The sequence below is a fragment of the Manis javanica genome, chromosome 10 (genome assembly GCF_040802235.1).
Source record: "Manis javanica isolate MJ-LG chromosome 10, MJ_LKY, whole genome shotgun sequence".
Classification (NCBI taxonomy): domain Eukaryota; kingdom Metazoa; phylum Chordata; class Mammalia; order Pholidota; family Manidae; genus Manis; species Manis javanica.
Window position 1 is genome coordinate 46,817,129 of NC_133165.1, and position 23,699 is coordinate 46,840,827.

A 23,699-nucleotide genomic window follows, 5' to 3' on the forward strand; every position below is an offset into this window, starting at 1 on the left:
ATATTTGTAGATTGTCTGGCAGCAAAAGTTAATACTTTAATCAGTTTTCCTTGACTTGTTTTTGTTATTAAGCTGTACAGAGCTAAGCCATTTCCTTTTCCTTTAGAGTGAGTTGCAGAAAATAAAGTCAAGTGCCTAAAGTAAAGACAGTTTTAATGCTTTTTAAATTAAACAATTAAGTTTTTCTAAAGTTAAAAAAATTTGGTACATAAGATTATTTTGGTTTGGTTCATTGTAAACAAGTGTGTGATATTTGCTTAGAGCTCATAACCTGGTATTGTAGTATGTTGTTTTTATTTTTCATTATCTGGTAATAGCTTTCTATGTGAATTCAATGACATCAGTCTTCAAACACACAATTTTATATCCTTTCTAGCTTTGGTTAAGAAAGTCTGTTTTTGTATGTTAAAAAAGTCTAGCTGCTTCTACCAGCCTCAGTATTGGTTGTCTTGACTTTTACTTGTAATACTTGTTATGCCTTATGTTTGGGTGGTATAGAAATGTCATCATGGATTATCTATGTATGTGTAACTTTTGTGCTTTTGGTTTTATATTTTAATCCTATGCTTCCTATTGCCCTGTGAAAGCTGAGAGGTGCCTGGAAGCAGAAAGGTGATATAAACATTACTGTGTGCTTGCTTCCTGGCTCTTGGACCCCTTACCACTAATTCTAAACAGCTAAGTCCTTTCTCAGTTGTTTAGGAGCTACTTAACCAGGTCTTCTGCTCCTCTTCTCTCCTCTACTGCCTTTTTTCTAACTTTCTACTCCTCATTAGCACCTGTACCAGAAGGTGGGCAAGGGAAAGAAAATGAGGTGATATAAAATATCTAGATTTAGCTTCTGAACAGCCTCGTTTCTTTATATTAAAAAAAAATTGGGTTGGAGATGAAAATTAAATTGAGATTACATAATATTTTACCCATGACTTCTCTTTAATTTGTTTATGGGTTTTAGGGAATTGAGTGTATCTTTCTGAAGAGCAGTAAACTGGTTGACGACTTCATGAATATCCATGTAAAATATTATGTAATAAGCCTAGTGAGGAAAGAGGAGAGGAGTTGCTGTTCTTGAATATTAGTGATTGAAGGCATCTTTGTACTTAGCTATTTCCAAAAACAGTGGATTTTAGTACCTTACTATTTTATGAGTATTTGGCCCCATGATCCGCAGAGACAGCTGTTCTCCTTATCAGGCACATTAATGTTTTTTGTTTTGTTTTTTAAGCTGCAAAGAAGCTTGCATATGTGTTAGCTAGCTATATAGAGGTTAGACAGGCAGTTTGGCCACTCTCTGTGTGATAGGTCCCAGGAACAATATGGGACATTTTATTTATGGCCAGTTTTGTTCTTCTGCTTAGTAGTCTTCTTCTCCCCTTTATGATTTCATTTATCTTTGCTTTAAAAAATAGCTTTTGGCAGGTTTGAGTTTCAGAGTTGCCTTAGCCATTATATAATTTCTGGCTAAAGCCCAGTTTATCTTTACCTTTTTTTTTAATGGTCAATTTCTGGCTAAAGCCCAGTATATCTTTACCTTTTTTTTTAATGGTCTCTGAAATGTGATTTATGGAGGTATGTCCATCTCATTTTCTAATCACCTTTTGGTATTTAGGGGCTTTCAATGAGAGTTTCTGAATGTGAGAGTGATGATGTGCTGTGTATTTAATAACAAACAATCTCTTATCCTTGCAGCTGTGACCCACACCCTTCTGTGAAATGATTTTGTGAATATGTATTGGGATTCACTGTGGTGTGGAAAGAAAGAGCACTGGATTAGGAGTGGATGGTGGTCCCATTCTGCCATGAGCTGACTGGGTTACCTTGGGCGGTCACTTTCTCTCTCTGGGCCTTGTCTGTAAAATGGAGCGTCAGACTAAATTGTCCCTGAGGCTTGGCCAGCTCTAACAGCCTTCTTCCCTTGTGTTTGAAATCACTTAAAGAGTGCATAGGTTGTTCTACATTTGATTAGCATGAGGAGTCTGAGGAGGGGGGGAAGGAACATTAGATTGCAAACCTGAATATATTTTACCTGAATGCCATGCCTTCTGCCTAGCCTTATTTTGTTTTTAGCACATTCATTTTAATATTTTGGCCTCCTGGCAAAGAAAACCAGTCTTCCAAACTTGCCAAATTCTAATGACACTAATGATCTGCCCATCGACTTTTCAGTACCATTTCTTTTATTTTAATTGGATCATAACACTAAGAAGTTAGAAAGCATATGAGTGCACTAGTTTATAAGATGTCCTAGCAGGTAGTGTCTGAGGATTAAAGTTGCTTTTCTGCTATGTTTCAGGTGGTAATGGAATGAAGGGTTGCCTGACCTGTAGGTAATTGTTGCAGGCCTTTATATTTTTAACTGAAAGTACATTATAATCTATATAGTTCTGTATTGAAAGAAATTTGGTTTGAATTTGATTACTCTTCTAAGGAGGTGGTTAGTTTTCTCATGTCACCTTTTGTCTTCTTATCTTATTTAGCTACATTGAGAAGTTTACTGACTTCCTGCGGCTCTTTGTGAGTGTTCACCTGAGAAGAATCGAGTCCTACTCCCAGTTCCCTGTGGTGGAGTTTTTGACGCTTTTGTTCAAGTACACATTTCATCAGGTAAAGCCTCAGAGGTGCCCATCCCTTACCCTCAAAACTCTACTTTGCTGTTTTCAGAAGAAAGAACTTTATTTCCCAGGTATTTATATAGTGCTTGCTAGGTGAAGATAAACACACTTACCTTTCATAACAACCCTGTGAGGTAGGTGGTATTATTATTATTATTATCATCTCCTTTTATGGATGAAGAAACTGAGGCACAAAGAGTCAGTTAATTCCTTAGGGTCATACAGTTAGTGAACTGTGGAGCCAGTATTTGAATCCATAGGATCTGTACTCTTTAGTCACTATTATGTTAGAGAAGCAAAATATAGAAAGAATCTGAAACTAGGGCCTGTAGTTCTCTTCTGTAACAGTCACTAAAACTTACCACAAGGAGATTTTAAATAGGGAGGCTCTCAAGAGTTAAGTTTTGATGCATCCATTTTTTCCCTGCATTCAATAAATATTTTTTATCTCCTCTTGTATTTCTGTAGCTAGGCATATAACCCTCACAAGCAAAGTCCTTGCCCTCATTGAGTTTACATTCTAGTGACCAATATTTTTTACTTATATGTATATTTTAACAGCTGTATTTAGGTAAAATTTATGTATTAGAGAATTCACCCATTGTAATTGTATAATTCAGTGACAATTGATAGACTTGTGCAGCCATCATCAGAGTCCAATTTTAGACACTGCTATCATATCCTTTACCTTGTGTCCATTCATGTGCCCCCAAAAATAAGCTTTTTATTGAGGTATTGTACTCATACAGAGAGGTGCACAGCTTAAAGAATTTTCCCTAAATGAACAAACCATGTAACCTCCACCTAACTCAAGAAACAGCATTGCCAGCACCCCAGAAATCCCGTCATGTCCCTTCCCCCCACTTCTCCCCAGAAGTAATCCCAGTCCTGACTTTAACATCCCGGATTAGTTTTGCCTGCTTTAGAACTTTTCTAAATATATCTCTTTGTTTTATTTGGCTTTTTTCATTCAACATTATTTTTGTGCAATTGTGTATTTTGTGTGGCAGTAGTTTGTTCGTTTCCATTGCTTTATAGTAAGTCATTGTCTGAAAATCCATTCCACTGCTGATTTGGGCTGCTTCCCATGTTTGCTGATAATGAATTGTATTGCAGTGAACACCTTGTACATGCCTTTTTGGTGTACTTGCATCATTCTTTCTGTTGGTATATGCTAGGAATGAAATTGCTGGGTCTGTGAGGGCATCTAATTTTGTAAATTGACTTTCTTTGGTTGTTTAAACCACTAATATTGTAGCTAAATGAGGCCAGAAGAGAGGGCAAGGGTCTAGGCTGGAGGAGTATGTAAATGTGATAGGGGATTTTGGAGCATGGGGTTTGGTGTGGAGAGAGCCTTTTTCAAAGAGGTACTTGACACATAAGCATACCCAGGAATAAGGGTGAAGTATTCCTGGGAGAAGGTAGACGGGAGCAGGTGGAGAAGGAAGACCAAAGGTGGAAGTGTCAAGATGTCTGATGGAGGGGCCAGTGAGTGCAGAGGAAGGAGGGAAACAACTGGGCTCACCAGGTCGAAAAGAAGGAATGGAATTACTGATAGGATGTGGGAGGGTGGGAATGTAGAAGAGAAGCATCTGAGGTGGAAAAGTTTTGAGTGATCCAGAGAAATCCTAAAGGGGGCCAGGAAAAGAGGATTTGATCGGTACCTTAGACTAACTAGCAGAAATGAAAGAACAAGGAGCCAGTGCCGAGGTGAGAAAGAAGGGTTTATTTGGGGAAACAGAATGAAAACGTCTTGCAGTTTTGCTCCCTGTACAATGAGATCTTTTAGTACATATGTATTGAAGAAAGCTAAAAAAATGTCTTAAAGTGTGCATATCTTATGCCTTCTTTTTTGGGCTTGGACCCAAAAGTTCTGTGTTTGAGCTCTAGTTATTTCTATTAGGTCTAGTGTCCTTGGAAAAGTCTTTTTAATTTCCTTAGATTTCAGTTTCCTCACCTAAGGAGATAAGAGTACAGTGAGCATCTCAGGGTCTTTCTCAGTGTTTTGTCTTCTGTAATTCTTTCCCTGGAATCCTGCATGTTAGTTTTCCTTGGAACTGAAAGTGGTGGTTTTATATACTTACATATATTGTATTTATATTCTGGGAAGAGAGAGAGACCTGGTCATGAAGCAAACAATAAGCTGCTTTCTTCCTCCTTTACCTGCAGGTCACCATCAGCCAAACTGTTGTGCTTGCTTGGCCTTGTCTGTGAGGACCTTCCTTTCTGGGCTTGGGCTCTCAGGCCCAGGGGGTGGGTGTCCTTGAGGTCCAGGCAGAAACAGATTCTGCACACTGAGGGGAGGGGCAGGAACATGCTGGCGTGGCAGAGTGGGAAAAAGGTCAGAAGCTGGCAGTTGGGGAGTTCTTCAGGATAAGATTTGGGAATAAGAAATTAAATGCTCTCAAGAGTTTTAAGTTCTCATCTATTCATTAACAGTGTGATCTTTATCATAGTCTATAGAGTGGGAAAACATGCCTTTCCTCATGTCTAGAGGGTTATTATGAGTGTATTCAATGCTTTTGCCTTTTGTTACTAAAATTTATAGACATTTTAATACTGGTCAACATATTTTGAAAGAAAAGTAATAAGGCAAATATGTAGTGTCTTTCTTTTAACTATTAGTATCTTTTCTTACATTTTTCTTTCACCCAAGTGTCATGGTGCAGTCCCTCTAGCCAGGTGTTTGCCTCTGCCATTACTTCTGAGCCCCTGAGGTGTCTGATAAACCTGTGCTTTCTGTCTTCCTGCCCTTTCCCTGTGGTATCATCACCAATTCCTTCTTTGTCTTGCATTTTTCATTTTGTGCCTTCTTCCTAAAGCAGTGCCTCTGATAGTATGGCATAGTGGAAAGGGCTCTGGACTGGGAGTCTTAAGATCCATGTTCTAGTTCTGTTTCTGTCCCTTATCTTGTCCTTGGGCAGGTTACTTTACTTCTGAGCCTTGGTTTCTTTATCTGTAAATTGGGAGGAAGAAAAATATCTGCTTTCCTGACAGTTGTGAAGATCAAATAGACCACTGCAAATGAAAACTAGCCACTATAAATCACTTGGGGATAAGAGTGGTACTGTTAGTTTCTTAAACTTGTCAGACTCCTCAGTGATTAATCAGTCCTGGATCTGAAAAGTAAAGCTGAGTACTGGTCCATTTTAAAAATGGGTTTGTCCAAAAAAAAAATGGGTCTGAAAGTTCTGAAAGGTTTGATGGGTCCAAAAGTGCAGCTGGCCTATCACCTTTTTTGTGACATTAATGATCAGTACCCACAGCAGTTGTCAAAGGCCAGCTGGGCAGCACACAGGACTTCACAGTGGGCTCTGCAGATCTGGATGCGAGTGGTGAGGCTTCGGGTCCTACTGAGGGTGTACCTGCCTGCCAATTTTTTCCAGCCTTGAACCAGAGTAAATCCTCAATTGAGAGGCATGGGGAAGATGTATGTAATTGTAAAGTACTCTGACATAGCCACAAAACGTGATGGCTTTTCTCAAAAGCACTTCCATGTGCATCTGATCAGTTACATTCTTTGGAGGGGGCTGGTGGGTATTTTCAAACGAGGAAAGGATGGCTAGGTAAGTAGAGTGCCTGTCTACAAGCTACCCATATTATTTCCAAGTGGCTTGTTAATTGTTTTTCCTGCTTACTCTTATGGTTCATTTCTTGTCATGGACATCATGGGCTTTGCAAAGTATGAAATGCAGACAGGAAATGGTCATTTTGTTTTGTGAGGATGGCCATAAGTGGTTCTAATGGAGCTGTAGAAGTCTAGTTCCAGGGCTTCCCTGTGGGTTTTGAGGTGGAGTCTGCCCTGTTTAAGTTTGTCTGTCTCAGACTCAGCCTGGCTACAGAACTCCCACTGCACGCTACCACCCAGTGTTAATTATTCCTTGGGCAAATTCTACTATGTATGCCCTTACACACTTCTGGAATTCCATGTAGATCAGAAATAGAAGGAGGTTGATCCAATATGATGATGGTATTTCTTCCCATATCTGATCCTGCCACCAAATATGTCATTCAGTGAGGCAGTCACAGATAAAACCAAAGAGTTCTTGTAGGAAGCAAGAATTTGAGTGGATGTATAAGAGATTGGGGGCCACAAGTTGAAACTGAATATGTGTGAGAGGGACTAGGTGTTGGAGAATATAGTGCCTGGATTTTGCATGAAATAGAATCTCTAGGCTCTTGAGAAAGTCAGTACAACAGTCAAGGTGCTTAGACCGTACAAAGACTTGTTTTTCTCCCCTTACTCTTTCCTTATCAGTACCTGGTTGGCAGTTACTATTAGCCTGTTTGGCACCCTTAACAAAAGTAGGCAGATGAGACAGTGCCTGAGGGTCAGACTTATCAAGCTCATTTTCATTCTGTTATATTGAAGACTGTAAGCATTGCTATCCTAATGGTCAAATATGTAAACTTGTCACCTTTGGAGCCACTGAAACTGATTTTTGGTTTTGAAATGGCATATAATGGAAAGACGGAAAGAGCATTGGCTGGGGGTAAAGGGACCTACCTGATCCTACCCCTCACCTTGAACAAATCATATATCAGGATCTCAGTTTTTTTCTCTCTCAAACAGATTGGAACTGGATGATCTGTAAAAGCCCTCCCAACCACAGTCTCAAATTTTAAAGGTGTTCAACCTGACTTTCTTTGGAATTCAGTTTTTCCTGCATGATATTTCCCTAATGATGTGTTCCATGATACCCTTGTGTTGTCAGCAGGGTCTAATAGTGAAGACTGAAAGATGCTTGTTGTGGTTATCAGCAACATGAGGGAATCCAGGCTTAGGGTTGGACCATGCTCGTGGAAGTAAACACTGGTGGGTGTGTTCTTAAGGAGTAGTTGCATTAAGTAATTTCATTGTCTGGATTTCTTTTGCACCGTAGCCTACTCATGAAGGTTACTTCTCTTGTTTGGATATCTGGACGCTCTTTTTGGACTATCTGACAAGTAAAATTAAAAGTCGTCTGGGAGACAAGGAAGCAGTTCTCAACAGGTAAACCCCAGAAACATTGATAACTAGAAATAGACATTTTTGCTGTTTTTCTTGTGGCCTAACAGGGCAAACCATGCAGGCAGATCCTTTCAGTGAAACAGGTTCACTTAAGCTGTTTAGGTATTAAGACCATTGAGATTTCTTTTCTTTTTTCCCTTAAATGTTTCATTATCTTAAAACATTTTTTTCTGATTAAAAAAGTAATGTGTATTATTAATTTTTTAGATGTGATAATGCTCTTGTGGGCTTTTAAAAAAAGTGGCCCTTATTTTAGAGCCATAGAATGAAGTATTTATTGGATGAAATCTTATGACATCTGGGATTTGCTTTAAAATAGTCCATTGACGATGGGGGAAAGTGGGTTGGCTATGTGTTGATAATTCATGTTGAACTTAGTTAATAGAATCTTGGGGTTCATTATATTCTTCTTTAGTGTGTATTTGAGAATTTCCTAAATAAAGTCATCAATTCTTGTCAAGCAAAAAAAGTATTTATTTTAAAAAACATAGGATAATAAAAGAAAAATATAAAGAAGATAAATTATCTGTAATTCTACAATCCAAAGATGATTGATTACTTTTGTACTTTTTAAGAACAGAAAATAGAGAGGTGCTTTTTTCCCCATGTGTTTCTCAAACCCATTTTTCTTGCTTGCAGGCAGAAAGTGTATTTTATTATTGGTCATTATTTCATTAATGATCATTTCATTTCTGAGATGAAATAATAAGCTAATGTATCTAGAGGGCATAGTACATTATAAGTACTCAGCAAACGGTATTAGTGGTTGGGGTTGGAGATGGTGAACACCCCCTCCCCCAAAACGTGCCAAATAGAGGTGGTAAGGAGAATCACTGGTTGGGATGAAGTTGGACTGAATGTCTAAGACCCTTTCCATTGCTGAGGTTTTAAGAGTTTTTAAAATTGTAAACAGAATATTTATATTCCAAGTTTAAACATTGGAACTTTTGTTCCCAAATATTATTTTTGTGATTAAAAATTAATTTACAAGTTGCTGTAGTGTCAGGTCAAATGTGGTTAATGGGTAGTACATTCATGTATCATGATCCTGATTTTGGTGAATTTGCCAACTGTAAGTTAAGTGTTTTTGAATGAGATTCTTCAAAGAAAAGGTACTTCCACCAAATTCTCTTCCTTATACATCAAGCAGTCTCATTTTCTGGTTCCAGGTCTGTCTGATTTTGGTATATTTAGTAGTAGATACTCATTCACATCTCTCAGACTTGTTGGAAGAATAAACTGAGGAAATAATTTGAAAATGCTTTTTAAAGCACAGTACAAATGTGCTTTTGGGGTGGAGAATAAATGACTCCATTGAGAAAATATCCTCTAGCAGCTTAATAGTATTAAAATTCCACTTATGTAGTTGGTTGTGCCAATAGAAGGAGCACTGGTAGAATTTAACTGCCTCTTCTGCTTCATGGTAGCACTGTTACTTTTGGTCAGGCTATATGCGCATCTCAATTCCTCTTGCAAAGTGAACATACTAATAATACCTCTCTTGCAGGGTGGGTAGGATTCAAGGAAATCATGTATATAAAATACCTGGCACAGCACCTAGCATGAGGCACTCAATGAATGATCACAGTTAGTGACCTCAGTAGTGACAGTAAGTAATAGAAGATGTTGCTGCCATTTGAATGTAGTGGTGACCATGGAGTTAAATGGCAGGGCCCCCTGCACAGGCTAAAGGCCTTTAGTTTCCTACATATGTTGACTTGCCTGCCCAGGCATCTGCCATTTGATGTTACTGTTGTCAGGAGTGATGGCTGACCACTTTAAACATTAGGGATTTTTCTCATTGATCACTTGATCACCATCCTAAATGAGGCTTTCTAATTTTTCATGACTTTTTAAAAAAATACACTTGTACCACTTTTATTCTTAAAAAAACAAAACAAAACAAACAAACCTCCCAAACCTTCAAACTGGTATGTGTTTTATCTGTAACCCCATACCTGGGGAACTGCTTGCTGATCACGTACTCCCAGCTGGTCTAGCCTGCAAGACTATAAGTAAGGGTGTATAAGGTAGTCCACTGGGATGCACAAAGAAAATAGTTGAACTTTAATTTATGTATTTTTCCCATCACCTCTTAGACTGTGTGTTTATACAAATGTGTGTTGAAAAGTTTTAAAGTAAGTTTTGAAAGTTTGGAAACTACTGCTTTAGGTTATAGGAGACCCCACTATATCCGATATCCTGTTTAAGGTAATTACAATTATCAAGCTGATAACACTGGCTACTGGTAATTATCACATTTATTTTAACTAAGAGCATATAAATGTGATCAAATGTTTTTGAGCTGATAAAATATATCTGAAAGAAGTTGGGCTGCTTTGGGAATAACATTTGTGGCTTGAGCCAGAATTTCAGAAGCAACTGTTCTTGCAGGAAGTAGTCAAAAGTGTTTTCTTGGTGTCTTAAATGGGAACATAGGTGTGGTTAAGTCACAGTGGCAGCACTCAGTTCCTGTCCCTTGTGGTTTAAAGGTTTTGCATCATCCATCACAACAAAGTGGTAGGCATTATAGGCTACAAATTTAGAAGCAAAAATGTACATGGATTTATTTTTGGTTCTAGAAACTTGGAAATTGGAGCTCTGCATGTTCCTTGTTCAGTGAGAAAGCTCAAGAGTTTCTTGATTAGAGCTGGTGGGAACTTTAGAGAACTTGAGTCTCATTGTTAATGGAATAAGTGTTTAAACACAATTTCTATGATGGGGCTCATTGTCCAGATTTGCCATTTTGAGGTGTTGTGGAAGGACCTGAATTTCAGTCTCCTTTTCCTCTTTGGTCATCTAGGGGTGGTTGTGCCTGCCTTACAAGTTGAGAAAATTAAGTTACCCAGTGGGTGTCAAGTACCTTGGCTGGATAGTGAGCGTTCGGTACCTAAGTATTTCTCTCTCTCTCTCTCTGCTTGTTAATGTGAAGGGAGCCACCTGTGTAGAAACCTACTTTTACAGGAAGATGAGGAAACCTGAAGTGGGTTAAGCAACCTGAAGTTACTGAGTCATGTCCTGTGCTGTGAGAGTACTGGCAACCAGGGATTCCTGGTGACATGAGGTTGGACTGTAAACAAATGTGTGTGAGCGTGAGAAAATCACTGCCCTTTTTTTCTGCTTAATAAAGAGAAAGTGCTGTTGTGACACATGACATTTTGATAAAATTAATAAAGGTGTTAACTAGGTTTCAATCAGGGCTCCTGTAGCTTTCTAGCTCCTGCTGAGAGAAATTCATCCAGTTGATTGCCCCAGAGAGTAAGTGAATGAGGTCTTGACATTTCTTTGAGTTGAAAAAGTTATCCAGGGTTATGCCTCAGTCCTTTGTAGTTATCTGACTTGGAATGTTGTTTGTTTATTGCCTGTGTGTTTATTCATTTCTTTGTTCATTTGTTCTTTCATTCATCCTGTGTTTACTGAGTACCTAATATATAGTTGCCTTAACATGTATCTTTGTTTTCTAACTTTGGGAAGAAGTTGGGGTGCTTTTGGAATCACATTGTAACCTGAGCCATATAGGTCTGTAGGTTTATCTCCATTGTGTATTTAAGTGTAAAATGTTATAAATTTCCCCCTGAGTACTGCTTTAGCTTTATCCATCAGATTTTAATTTGTATTTTTCTATTCATTCAGTTCAAGATATTTTTTAATTTCTCTTGAGATTTCCTCTTTAATTTCTAAATAATTTGGAAATTTTCCCTGTATCTTGTTGTTTTCTAGTTTATTATGATCTGTAAAAATAGTTTGTATGATTTCAATTCTTTTCAATTCAAGGTTTGTCTTATGACCTGGTCTTGGTGATTTTTCATTGCACCCTTGAAAAGAGTGTGTATTCCTCTGTTGTTGGGTAGAGTGTTCTATAAATGTCATATGAACATTTTAGCACTTTAAGTGTAATGTAGAAACCTTACACCATACAGATCCTTTAGCCCTCCCTTCCTCATGTTGGTGTATGTTGCATATCTATGTACATTGAAAACCCCATCATACAATGTTCTATTTTTGCTTTCATCCATCACTCATATTTTAAAGATTCCTAAAAGGAGAGAAATAGTCTATTGTATTTATCCAGGTATTTGTCAGTTATCTTAACGTTATAGGTTTCTTTCCCATTATTTACCTTCTGTGTTACTTAGCTCAGGCTGCCGTAACAGAATGCCACAGGCTGGGGGCTTAAATAATGAAGTTATTTTCTCATATACAGAGTTTAGAAATCACAGATCAAGGTGCTGCAGGTTCAGTTTCTGTGAGGGCTCTTTTTCTGGAATGCAGATGCTGCCTTCTCTCTGTGTCCTCACATGTTCTTTCTTCTGTGTGTGCACAGGGAAAGGGAGTACACATACACGCACTCTCTCATGTCTCTTCCTCTTCATATAAAGGCACTAGGCCTGTTGGACTAAGGTTCCACCATTACAACCTCACTTAATCTTTACTACCTTTTTGTAGGCCTTATCTCCAAACACAGTCACACTGAAGAGTTAGGAATTCAATATTTGAGTTTTGAGTGACACAATTTGGCCCTTAATACTTTACATCTGAAGAACCTTATGTAGGATGGTTTTAATAGCTGCTTTAAAAGTCTTTCATAATTCTAACATCTCTGTCACCTGGAGGTTGATATCTGTTGTCTTTCCTTTAATAAATGGTCAGTGTCTCCTCATTTTTGTATATCGATTAAAGTTTTGGATCCTTTTTCTGTTTATGCAACCAGCCTTAGGTATGACTTCCATCTCCACAGTCACTTCATGGCCAAAGATGGATGCTGAATCTACAGTCATCATACCCCTGATTCAGGCAGCAGGAATGAGAAGGAAGAGAGGCTCCTAGAGAAGCTTTCCCATGGGCACCACCCAGTGGCTTCTTTTAATATGTCCTTGACCACCCCTGCTGCAAGGGAGGCTGGGAAGTGTCTTCCAGTTGGCCTCAATGCCCAGTGCTCTCTTAAGAGAGTAGGAATATTGGTTATAGGGTAGGCAACCAAGTCTGCCGCATCCATATACTCCCCCAAACATTTGGCAGATCAGTTATCTCAGTGTTATTTAGCCTCGTTCCTAGTGGGTGGGTTTTTCTAAGTGTTATGTTTTCGTTCAGCCAGAGTTGCCAACTGCCAGTAAGGACTTTAGGTCAAATTTAGGGTTATACTTTGCAAAGTCTTTGTAAACTCTCTTTTAGCTCAGGAAGATAACTCATAGATGACAAATTTCATCAGTCCTGTGGTCTGATGTGGATTTTCTTTCCTTGCAAAATTGTGAAAATGTTTTGGTACATCAAAGCAATTATTTTTTCCTTTCCCTTTTTTATTAAGTTATCATTGATACACACTCTTATGAAGGTTTCACATGAAAAACAATGTGGTTACTATATTGACCCATATTATCGAGTTGTTCCCCTCCCATACCCCATTGCAGTCACTATCCATCAGTTTAGTAAGATGCCACAGTCAATACTTGTTTTCTCTGTGCTACCCTGTTTTCCCCATGATCCCCCCCACACCATGTGTACTAGTCATAATACCCCTCAATCCCCTTCTCCCAGCCACCCACCCCACCCCTCTCCTTTGGTAACTGGTAGTCCCTTCTGGGAGTTTGTGAGTCTGCTGCTGTTTTGTTCCTTCAGTTTTGCTTTGCTGTTCAACTCCACAAATGAGTGAAATCATTTGGTATTTGTCTTTCTCTGCCTGGCTTATTTCACTGAGCATAACACCCTCTAGCTCCATCCATGTTGTTGCAAATGGTAGGATTTGTTTCTTTCTTATGGCTGAGTAGTATTCCACTGTGTATATGTACCACCTCTTCTTTATCCATTCATCTACTGATGGACTCTTACAGGTTGCTTCCATATCTTCACTATTGTAAATAGTGCTGCAATAAACACAGGGGTGCATACATCTTTTTGAATCTGAGAACTTGTTCTCTTTGGGTAAATGGCTAGGAGTGGAATTCCCAGGTCAAATGGTATTTCTGTTTTTAGTTTTTTGAGGAATTTAATATTGCTTTCCATAATGGTTGAACTAATTTACATTCCCACTAGCAGTGTAGGAGGGTTCCCCTTTCTCCATATCTTCGCCAGCATTTGTTGTTCCTAGTCTTTTCGATTTTGGCCATCCTAACTGGTGTGAGGTGATACCTCATTGTGGTTTTTATTTGCATTTTCCTGGTGATTAGTGATGTGGAGCATCTTTTCATGTGCCTGTTGGCCATCTGAATTTCATCTTTGGAGAATTGTTTGTTCATATCCTCCACCCAATTTTTTTTATTAAGATTATTCTGCCACCCATTTTTTAATTGGGTTATTTGCTTTCTGGGTGTTGAGGCGTGTGAATTTTTTATACATTTTGGATGTTAACTCCTTGTCAGATATGTCATTCATAAATATATTCTCCCATACTGACGATGCCTTTTTGTTCTGCTGATTGTGTCCTTTGCTGTACAGAGCTTTTTAGCATGATGTAGTCCCATGTGTTCATTTTTTATTTTGTTTCCCTTGTCCAAGGAGATGCTTTCAGGAAGAAGTTGCTTGTGGTTATATTAAAGAGATTTTTGCCTATGTTTTCTTCTAAGAGTTTTATGGTTTCATGACTTACATTCAGGTCTTTGATCCATTTTGAGTTTACTTTTGTGTGTGGAGTTAGACAATATTCCAGCTTCATTCTCTTGCATGTATCTGTCTGGTTTTGCCAACACCATTTGTTGAAAAGGCTGTCATTTCCCCATTGTATATCCATGGCTCCTTTTTTTGGGTTTATTTATATCTGGATTCTATTCTGTTCCATTGGTTTGTGGGTCTGTTCTTGTGCCAGTACCAAATTGTCTTGATTACTGTGGCTTTGTAGTAGAGCTTGAAGTCAGGGAGTGTAATCCTCCCTGCTTTATTCTTCCTTCTCAGGATTGCTTTGGCTATTCGGGGTCTTTTGTGGTTCCATATGAATTTTAGGACTATTTGCTCTAGTTTGTTGAAGAATGCTGTTGGTATTTTGATAGAGATTGCATGAATGTGTAGATTGCTTTAGGCAGGATGGCATTTTGACGATATTAATTCTTCTTATCCATGAGCATGGGATGTATTTCCCTTTATTGGTGTCTTCTTTAATTTCTCTCATGTGTGTCTTGTAGTTTTCAGAGTACAGGTTGTTCACTTCCTTGGTTAGGTTTATTCCTAGGTATTTTATTCTTTTTGGTGCAATTGAGAATGGAATTGTTTTCCTTATTTCTCTTTCTGCTAGTTCATCATTAGTGTATAGGAATGCAACAGATTTCTATGTATTAATTTTGTATCCCACAACTTTGCTGAATTCAGATATTAGATCTAGTAGTTTTGGAATATATTCTTTAGGGTTTTTTATGTGCAATATCATGTTCTCTGCAAACAGGGACAGTTTAACTTCTTCCTTGCCAATCTGGATGCCTTTTATTTCTTTGTGTTGTCTGATTGCTGTGGCTAGGACCTCCAGAACTATCTTCAATAAAAATGGGGAGAGTGGGCATCCTTGTGTTGTTCCCAATCTTAAAGGAAAAACTTTCAGCTTCTCACTGTTAAGTATGATGTTGGCTGTGAGTTTATCATATATGACCTTTATTATGTTGAGGTACTTACCCTCTATACTCATTTTGTTAAGAGTTTTTATCATGAATGGATGTTGAATTTTGTCAAATGCTGTTTCAGCATCTATGGACATGATCATGTGGTTTTTGTCCTTTTTGTTGATGTGGTGGATGATGTTGATGCATTTTTAAATATCATACCGTCCTTGCATCCCTGGAATAAATCATACTTGATCATTATGTATGATCTTTTTAATGTATTTTTGAATTTGGTTAGCTGATATTTTGTTGAGTATTTCTGCATCTATGTTTATCAGGGATATTGGTCTGTAATTTTCTTTTTTTGTGGTATCTTTGTCTGGTTTTGGTATTAGAGTAATGTTGGCCTCATAGAATGAGTTTGGGAGTATTCCCTCCTCTTCTACTTTTTGGTAAACTTTAAGGAGGATGAGTATCGGGTCTTCACTAAATGTTTGATAAAATTCGGTGGCGAAGCCATCTGGTCCAGGAGTTTTGTTCTTAGGTAGTTTTTTGATTACCAGTTAAATTTCTTTGCTGGTAATTGATCTGTTCAGATTTTGTTTCTACTGGGTCAGCCTTTGAAGATTGTTATTTTTCTAGAAAGTTGTCCATGTCTTCTAGGTTATCCAGTTTGTTAGCATATAATTTTTCATAGTATTCTCTAATAATTCTTTGTGTTTCTGTGGTGTGTGTAGTGATTTTTCCTTTCTCATTTCTGATTATTTGTGTAGACTTTTTTTCTTGATAGGTCTTGCTAGGGGTTTATCTGTTTTGTTTATTTTCTCAAAGAATCTGCTCCTCATTTAATTTATTTTTTCCATTGTTTTATTCTTGATTTTATTTATTTCTGCTCTTATCTTTATTATCCCTCCTTCTACTGATTTGGGCCTCATTTGTTCTTCTTTTTCTAGTTTCGTTAATTGTGACTTTAGAGTGTTCATATGGGATTGTTCTTCTTTTCGGAGGTAGGCCTGTATTGCATTATACTTTCCTCTTAGCATGGCCTTCGCTTTATCCCACAGATTTTTGTGGTGTTGAATTATTGTCATTTGTCTCCATATATTGCTTGATCTCTGTTTTTATTTGGTCATTGTTCTATTGATTACTTAGGAGCATGTTGTGAAGCCTCCACGTGTTTGTGGGCTTTTTCATTTTCTTTGCGTAATTTATTTCCAGTTTCATACCTTTGTGGTCTGAGAATTTGGTTGGTACAATTTCACCCTTTCTCCATTTACTGAGGCTCTTTTTTGTGGCCTAGTATATGATCTATTCTTGAAAATGTTCCATGTGCATTTGAAAATAATGTGTATCCTGCTGCTTTTGGGTGGGGTGTTCTGTACATGTCTGTTAGGCCTGTTTGTTCTAATGTGTTGTTCAGTGCCTCTGTCTCCTTACTTATTTTCAGTCTAGTTGATCTTTCCTTTGGAGTGAATGGTGTGTTGAAGTCTCCTAAAATGAATACAGTGCATTCTATTTCCCCTTTAGTTCTGTTAGTATTTGTTTCACATATGTAGGTGCTCCTGTGTTGGGTGCATAGGTATTTACAATAGTTCTATCCTATTGTTAGACTGACTCCTTATCATGTAATGTCCTTCTTTGTCTCTTGTCTGATATAAGTACTGAAACTCCTGCTTTTTTCTCCCTATTAGCTGTATGAGATACCTTTTTCCATCCCTTCACTTTTAATCTTTGCACATCTTTGGGTTTGAAGTGAGTCTCTCATAGGCGGCATATAGATGGCCTTGTTTTTTTAATCCATTCAGTGACTCAGTGTCTTTTGATTGGAGCATTCAGACCATTTACATTTAGGGTGATTATTGATAGCTATATACTTATTGCCGTTGCAGGCTTTAGATTCATGGTTACCAAAGGTTCAAGGGTAACTTCCTTACTATCTACCAGTCTAATTTAACTCACTTAGTATGCTTCTACAAACACAATCTAAAGGTTTTTTTTGTTTTTTCCCCCTTTTTTGTCATCCTCCATTCCTTATATATTAGGTAGCATATTCTGTACTCTTTGTCTATCCCTTGACTGATTTTGGGGGTAGTTGATTTGATTTCACATCTGCTTAGTAATTGTTCTACTTTCTTGACTGTGATTTTATTTCCTCTGGTGACAGCTATTTAGCCTTAGGAACACTTCCATCTAAAGCAGTCCCTCCAAAATACAGTGTTGAGATGGTTTGTGGGAGGTATATTCTCTCAGTTTTTGCTTATCTGGAAATTGTTTAATCCCTCCTTTAAATTTAAATGATAATCTTGCTGGGTGGAGTATTCTTGTTTCCAGGCCCTTCTGCTTCATTGCATTAAGTATATCATGCCACTCCTTTCTGGCCTTAAGGTTTCTGTTGAGAAGTCTGATGATCACCTGATAGGTTTTCCTTTGTTTGTGATCTTTTTTCTCTCTCTGGCTGCTTTTAAAAGTCTGTCGTTAGCCTTGATCTTTGCCATTTTAATTATTATATGTATTGATCTTGTCTTCCTTGGGTCCCTTTTGTTGGGAGATCTGTGCACCTCCTTGGCCTGGGAGACTATCTCCATCCTCATATTGGGCAAGTTTTCAGCAGTTACTTCCTCAAAGATACTTTCTATTCCTTTTTCTCTCTTGTTCTTCTGATATCCCTATAATGTGAATATTGTTCCATTTGGATTGGTCACACAGTTCTCTCAATATTCTTTCATTCCTAGAGATCCTTTTTTCTCTCTGCCTCAACTTCTCTGTGTTTCTGTTTTCTAATTTCTATTCCATTTACTGTTTCCTCTACTGCACCTAATCTGCTTTTAAATTCCTCCATTATATGTTTCATTGCAGATACTGTATTGTTGAATGTTTGTATCTCAGGTCTGAATTTGTTCCTGAGTTCTCAGATATTTTTCTGTACTTCCATGAGCATGTTTATGATTTTTATTTTTAAATTTCTTTCAGTAAGATTGATGAGTTCAGTTTCACTTGGCCTTTTTTCTGGTGTTTGTGGGATTTTGGTTTGAACCAGGTTCATTTGACATTTCATATTTGTATGTGGTGCCCTCTAGTGACCAGAAGCTCTACCCTCTGGAGTCTCTCAGCCCCTGGAGTGATATTGGGAGGTTGCAGGGGACCAGCGCTGGTGGCACGGGGGTGGAAAAAGCTGTTTCTTGCTTTCTGGCTGCTGTGTCTGTCTCCACTGCCAGAACCAGTGGGCCAAGCGCACGGGTGTAAGCCTCTATGCTTTGTGTTTGTAGGTGCCATAGGCAGGGCCTCCCTGTGGCTGGTCTGAAGCCAGGGCTGGGGCTGCTGGTTTGCAAGCTGGTGCAGGCTGGGAGGAAGGTGCAGCAGGCTGTGTATCACATTGGGGGCCTTGAAGCTGTGTAGCGAGCCAGGGGGATGGAGCGCCTGAAGCTCCTGAGAGTTGCTGGGCAGAGTGCGCCTGGACAATTTTTTCCACTGGTTCTTTCTCCTGAGCAGCAAGCTTGGTGCAATCTTTGCCCCTTTAGCAGCCCTCTCGCTGTTAGGTAGTCTCTCAAACTTCCCACCCTTCTTTTGGGATGTGCATCCCTGTTTTCCACAAGTGGCTGGAATTTCAGTCTCTCCAAGTATTCCGCCTGTCTTAACTTTCCAACCCCACTAATCTCCAGAGCACCATGTAGTGTAGGTTCATACTCCCAGTGCAGATCTCCAGGGCTGGGTGTTCAGCAGTCCTAAGCCTCCACTCCCTCCCTGCTCTGTTTCTCTTCCTTCCACCAGTGAGCTGGGGTTGGGGAAAGGCTTGGGTTCCACCAGATCATGGCTTTGGTATGTTATCCTGTTCTGTGAGATCTGTTCTTTTCTCCAGGTGTATGCAGTCTCGTGCATCCATCCTTCTGTCCTGTTGCTCTTTCAGGATTAGTTGTATTAACTATATTTTCATATTATATTTGGTGTGGGAGGAGGCCCCTTTCTCACCTCTCATGCTGCCATCTTTAATCCTCGAGTCTCCCACATCATAGCAATTTATAGCATGAAACTTCTGTCAGTTAAGAAATATGTGTCCTGTGAAAATAAACTGAAGCTCAGGCCTAAGTGTTTGATCTTACCTTTCTCTGAAGTCTACTGAAGTGGGACTTTGATTCCATCAGCAGTTTTTCCCACATATGTTGCCAATTTTATTAGTGATTTTCCCTGCCAGCATTCTTTTCTGGGCTGTGCTTGGTTACCTTGCTCTAGTCTATGTTGTTATTTGCACACACTGAAGGACTCATTGTTTGGCGTGGGTGGGCAGGGATGTGCACAATGTTTCTGTCTCTAGTCTAGTGAAGTGAGTCCTTGTGCCCACCAAACTCTGAAATCTGACAATTAAGGAGATTTTTAAGGAGTCTTTAGACTGCGTCTGCAGAGTCTCATCACATGGATTGTAACCCAGACTTAGATAGCCTGTGTTGATCTCAGCATTGGATACTACTCAGCTTTGGTTATCTTGTTGTCCTAGTACTCACTCATGTGTATTAGATCAGGGGGTGTATTTGTTAGAGTCCTGGCAGGAAAATAGAAAGCACACAATTATTTTAAGAATTCAGTGTACAGAATGGATTAAGTACGTTTTAGAGGACTAGAAATGCAAAAAGGTAACACTGAGATAACAGAGTGGTAACTACAGGAAGCAGCTCCACCCCCAGTTCTGGGGTGCAGAGGAAGGAGTTGGGTTATTATAGAATCTAGAAGGTAAGAGGGAAACACCTCATGCAGCTAGAGCTCAGGTCTATGAGGGGAGGATGTAACCTGGCTTTTGCTGACACCTGTGAGAGTGCATGATGAGGCTGGTTCTGGGAATGTGGAAGCTGGAAACTGGAACCATTGTTACTGCCAGGTGACCATTTTGGGGGCAGTGCTGCCAGGACAGCAAGCCAACAGAAGGATGGCATCCCCGTACCCCTCCTTCTGCCTTCCTCCAGGGCCCCTGCCGACAGAGCCTACCAGGCAGTGGACAGGGGTGCTTCATGCAGCGTCTGTCCCCACTCTGCATAGTGTGGAAGTAGATTAGCTGATGGCTAAGTAACCAGCATGGGTGGTTGCTTCATGAGTGGAAGCAGCCCTGAGTTTATCTGAGAAACATTTCAGGACAAGCAAGCATTTACGAAACATTGTTCTTGAAAATTACTGGTTTTTTGGCCATTGTGGTAGCCACTTGCAATATAACTTGGTGTCTTATCACATGTGGAAAATATCTAAGCCTAGGGTTCCATATGTTTCTTTGAGAAATTAGTCTTAGACACAGATCAAAGTGTCAGGGTTTCCCCAGGCTTTCTCCATTTCTTCTTTCAGATTTTAACTGTTCTTAAAATTGACTAAAGATTAGGTTTTCGGGAGTGGGTGGAGCAAGCTCAAAGCCCATTGGTGGTTTATTTGCAGAGAGAAGAACATTGAATGTTGAGTTAGGGAGCCCTAGGTTGAAATCAGCTAGCTCTGTGACCTTAGGCAATTTATTTAATTTCTGTTAATTATAGTTTCCTAATCAGAAAAATAACAATAATAGCACCTACCTCTTACAGTTACAAGGATTGAGTCATTGAATTAATTTCTATTTATATATAGTACCTATAATCCCCAGGGCACCCAACTGAGACAATAACCAAAAAAGTGCATGGTAAAAGAAAATGGAAGGGGAGTTAAATGGTACACTAGGAGATATCTGTTTAACATTCATGAAGCAATAATGAAAGAATTGTGAAACAAAAGGTGTGACATAGAGAAAACAAATAGCAAAATGGTAGAAGTAAGTCCTTCTTTTTAGTAATTACATTAAATGTAAAGGATTAGCTTATCCAGTTGAAAAGCAGAGGTTGACAGAATGGATTAAAAAACATGATCTGATCACATGTTGTCTACAAGAAACTCACTTTAATTTCAGAGACAAATAGGTTGAAAGTAAAAGGGCATAAAAAAAAATACTCTGCAAACAGTAACAAAAAGAGAGCTGGAATAGCTGTACGAAGTCCAGACAAAGGACACTTGAAGACAGCAATTGCTACTACAGGCAGAGAAGGACATTATATAATAATGAAAGGGTCAGTCCATCAAGAAGGTGCCTTGAACCCCTGCACCATTGCACTGTCACATACACACTTGTCCATAAATTTAGATGCTTCTTGTATACTGTAATCCAGCATGGACACCATTCCCTTCATAGTGCAGCAGGTCTTTTCAAAATCCTAGGCTAAAAGCCTGCTTTCATCTGATGTTGAATTTCTCCCTGCCACACAGGTACGAAGATGCCCTAGTCCTCTTGCTCACAGAGGTGTTGAATCGAATCCAGTTCAGATACAACCAGGCCCAGTTGGAGGAGTTGGATGATGAGACTCTGGATGATGATGTAAGTGGCACACCCTGGTTGACCTTTCCTCATGGTCAGGTTGTGGTATGAATCAAAATGGGAATTGGGAACCTGTAAGCCGTCTGCTCTGGAGACTATTTTTAAGCCAGAGTAGTCTTACAGTTTGAGTTTTGCATGTGGAATTTACACTCTACTGGTCTCTTTGGGTTCATTGATTGTAAAAAAAAAAAATGTTTTACAGGCATTTTTGCCCATATGAACTAGAGATGTAAGTGGAAGACCATGTGTGCAGTGAAAAGTGGTTTAGTAAGGACTCTGTATCCTTCCTGTTTCCCATGCCTTGTACCCACACCTCTGCTCCCCACTCTGGGTGGGCAACAAATAAAAGCTAGCTAGATGCTGGTGGAAATAAAGAGATACTTAATGATAAAGTTGGAATGAAAGGAAATGTCTTTTGAGTATATTTTGTAAACTGATATCTCTTAAAATCAATCTTGAGTCTGTTAATGCTGGTGTGCCCTGCATTTGGTAAAGAAAATATTTTTAAGGATACAACTCCAGTGTTCCTTTTTCTTAACCATCCTGCACTTTAAAATTTTCAAGTCAGTAATGTAGCTCTTAAAATAGCAGTTCCTGTTAACAACCATTTGATCAATAAATATGAGAGATGCCCTCTCAAAAAAAAAAAAAAAAAAAAAATAGCAGTTCCTGTGTCATGATCAAGCCCATGAGAATAGCCATGTTTGGGTTAGAAAGAGCTCTGTACTTGTAACCAGATGGCTTGGATTGGAGTCTCTGGGACTTGGGCACAAAGGAGATTGAAGCCTGGGCGTTGAGTTTCTCTGGGCCTTAATTTCCTCATCTCCCAAAAGGGTATATGTGTGATCAGCCTGTGTTGACAGTTATATGAGGGTACCACCTGTGAAAGACTGGCTGCATGCCTGGTACATAGGTGCTTGGTAAATTTTAGCTTCACATCTTGTTAACTGTATGAGTTAGGCTTGTGCTCATATTTTAAGCATGGATCAGTTTCATTGGGATAGGTTGTTAGATTTTGGTTCAGGAGGTCTGGAGTTGGTGGTGGGGCACAGAATTTGCATTTCTGACAAGCCCCCAGGAGATGTTGATACTGCCTTTCTGTAGATCATACTTTGAATGGCACTGATGTGGTCAGTTATAGGAACATAATAACGACATCTCAGGACATAATGAGTGATGGATCCTATAGCTGGACATGAGCATTCCCCAAGTGATGTTTTTATTCCTGTAGTCCTATGACCTACTGTAGGGGGAAAAGTAGGTCATTTTACGTGGATCATGTGCTTTCTGAGGAAATAGCTTTTTATGAAATTAATTCATTGGATTAAACATGGCCTTTTTAAAGTACCAAGTAACCTGGTTCCATTGTTCACCATTTCTTCAAAATTTTATGTCTGAGAGTGGATTTGTGTTTGAAGACAGGTTGGCAGGGAAGATGACAAGATTGCCTTTGTGGGAGAGCTGACCCTTCTGTGTTTCCCCCGCAGCAGCAGACAGAGTGGCAGCGGTACTTACGCCAGAGCTTGGAGGTAGTGGCCAGAGTGATGGAACTCCTTCCCACACATGCCTTCTCAACATTGGTAACTTACCATTGGGAGGGGATGAGGAGCCTAATTATTTTCTTGCATTTATAGCACGAGTAGTAAGGCTTTTTACTCATTGGTGGTATAAAATACATATTTTTTAAACAGAACTGTAATTAACATAACCTACCCTCAAATTTAAAAATATTAATATTTTCCCAAAGTATTTTAAATCAACCTTTGGAAGCCCTGTTTTTCTTTCCTAAACTTTTGGGTATCAGAAGAATTTTACTGATGCCATCATGCCTTCTTCAGTAGCTTGAAAGGGGCCAGGCCAAATAGAGGGTTTATTTGTAAAAATTACATTGCTGGAAAAGCAAGCCTTTGTAAGTTCATTGCTAGCACTCTGCCTGTATTTATGTGCTAGAATCTTTAGTCATAAGGACTGATTTCATTCACTAAGTGGTGCTGTTTATTTGAGGAGATTTTATTAAGTCCATCTCTTCTTCAAAGGCAAGGTGATTTATTGGAGTTAGCTGTGCATCACACAACCCAGCTGTATCTGGTGTTCTCTTAGGCAAAGTGCCGTTTTATTTTGCCATCTTCCTCTTTAGGGACCTGTCATGCTAAAGTTTTATCTTTGTCTTAATGGTGAGTTAGCCG

At 39.0% G+C, this 23,699-nt stretch overlaps 1 protein-coding gene across 2 annotated transcripts in view; it reads left to right on the plus strand.

Moving 5' to 3' along the window:
- Window positions 1-23,699, plus strand: part of XPO6 (exportin 6) — a 118,437-nt gene that overhangs the window by 62,369 nt on the left and 32,369 nt on the right. Inside the window, exons 8-11 of one of the 2 annotated variants that reach the window (XM_036992127.2) lie at window positions 2,478-2,604; window positions 7,496-7,605; window positions 21,405-21,513; window positions 23,001-23,093. In XM_036992127.2, coding sequence (XP_036848022.1) covers window positions 2,478-2,604; window positions 7,496-7,605; window positions 21,405-21,513; window positions 23,001-23,093 — 439 coding nt within the window. The remainder of the gene's footprint in view (window positions 1-2,477; window positions 2,605-7,495; window positions 7,606-21,404; window positions 21,514-23,000; window positions 23,094-23,699) is intronic. The other variant, XM_073215361.1, reaches the window with a different exon arrangement.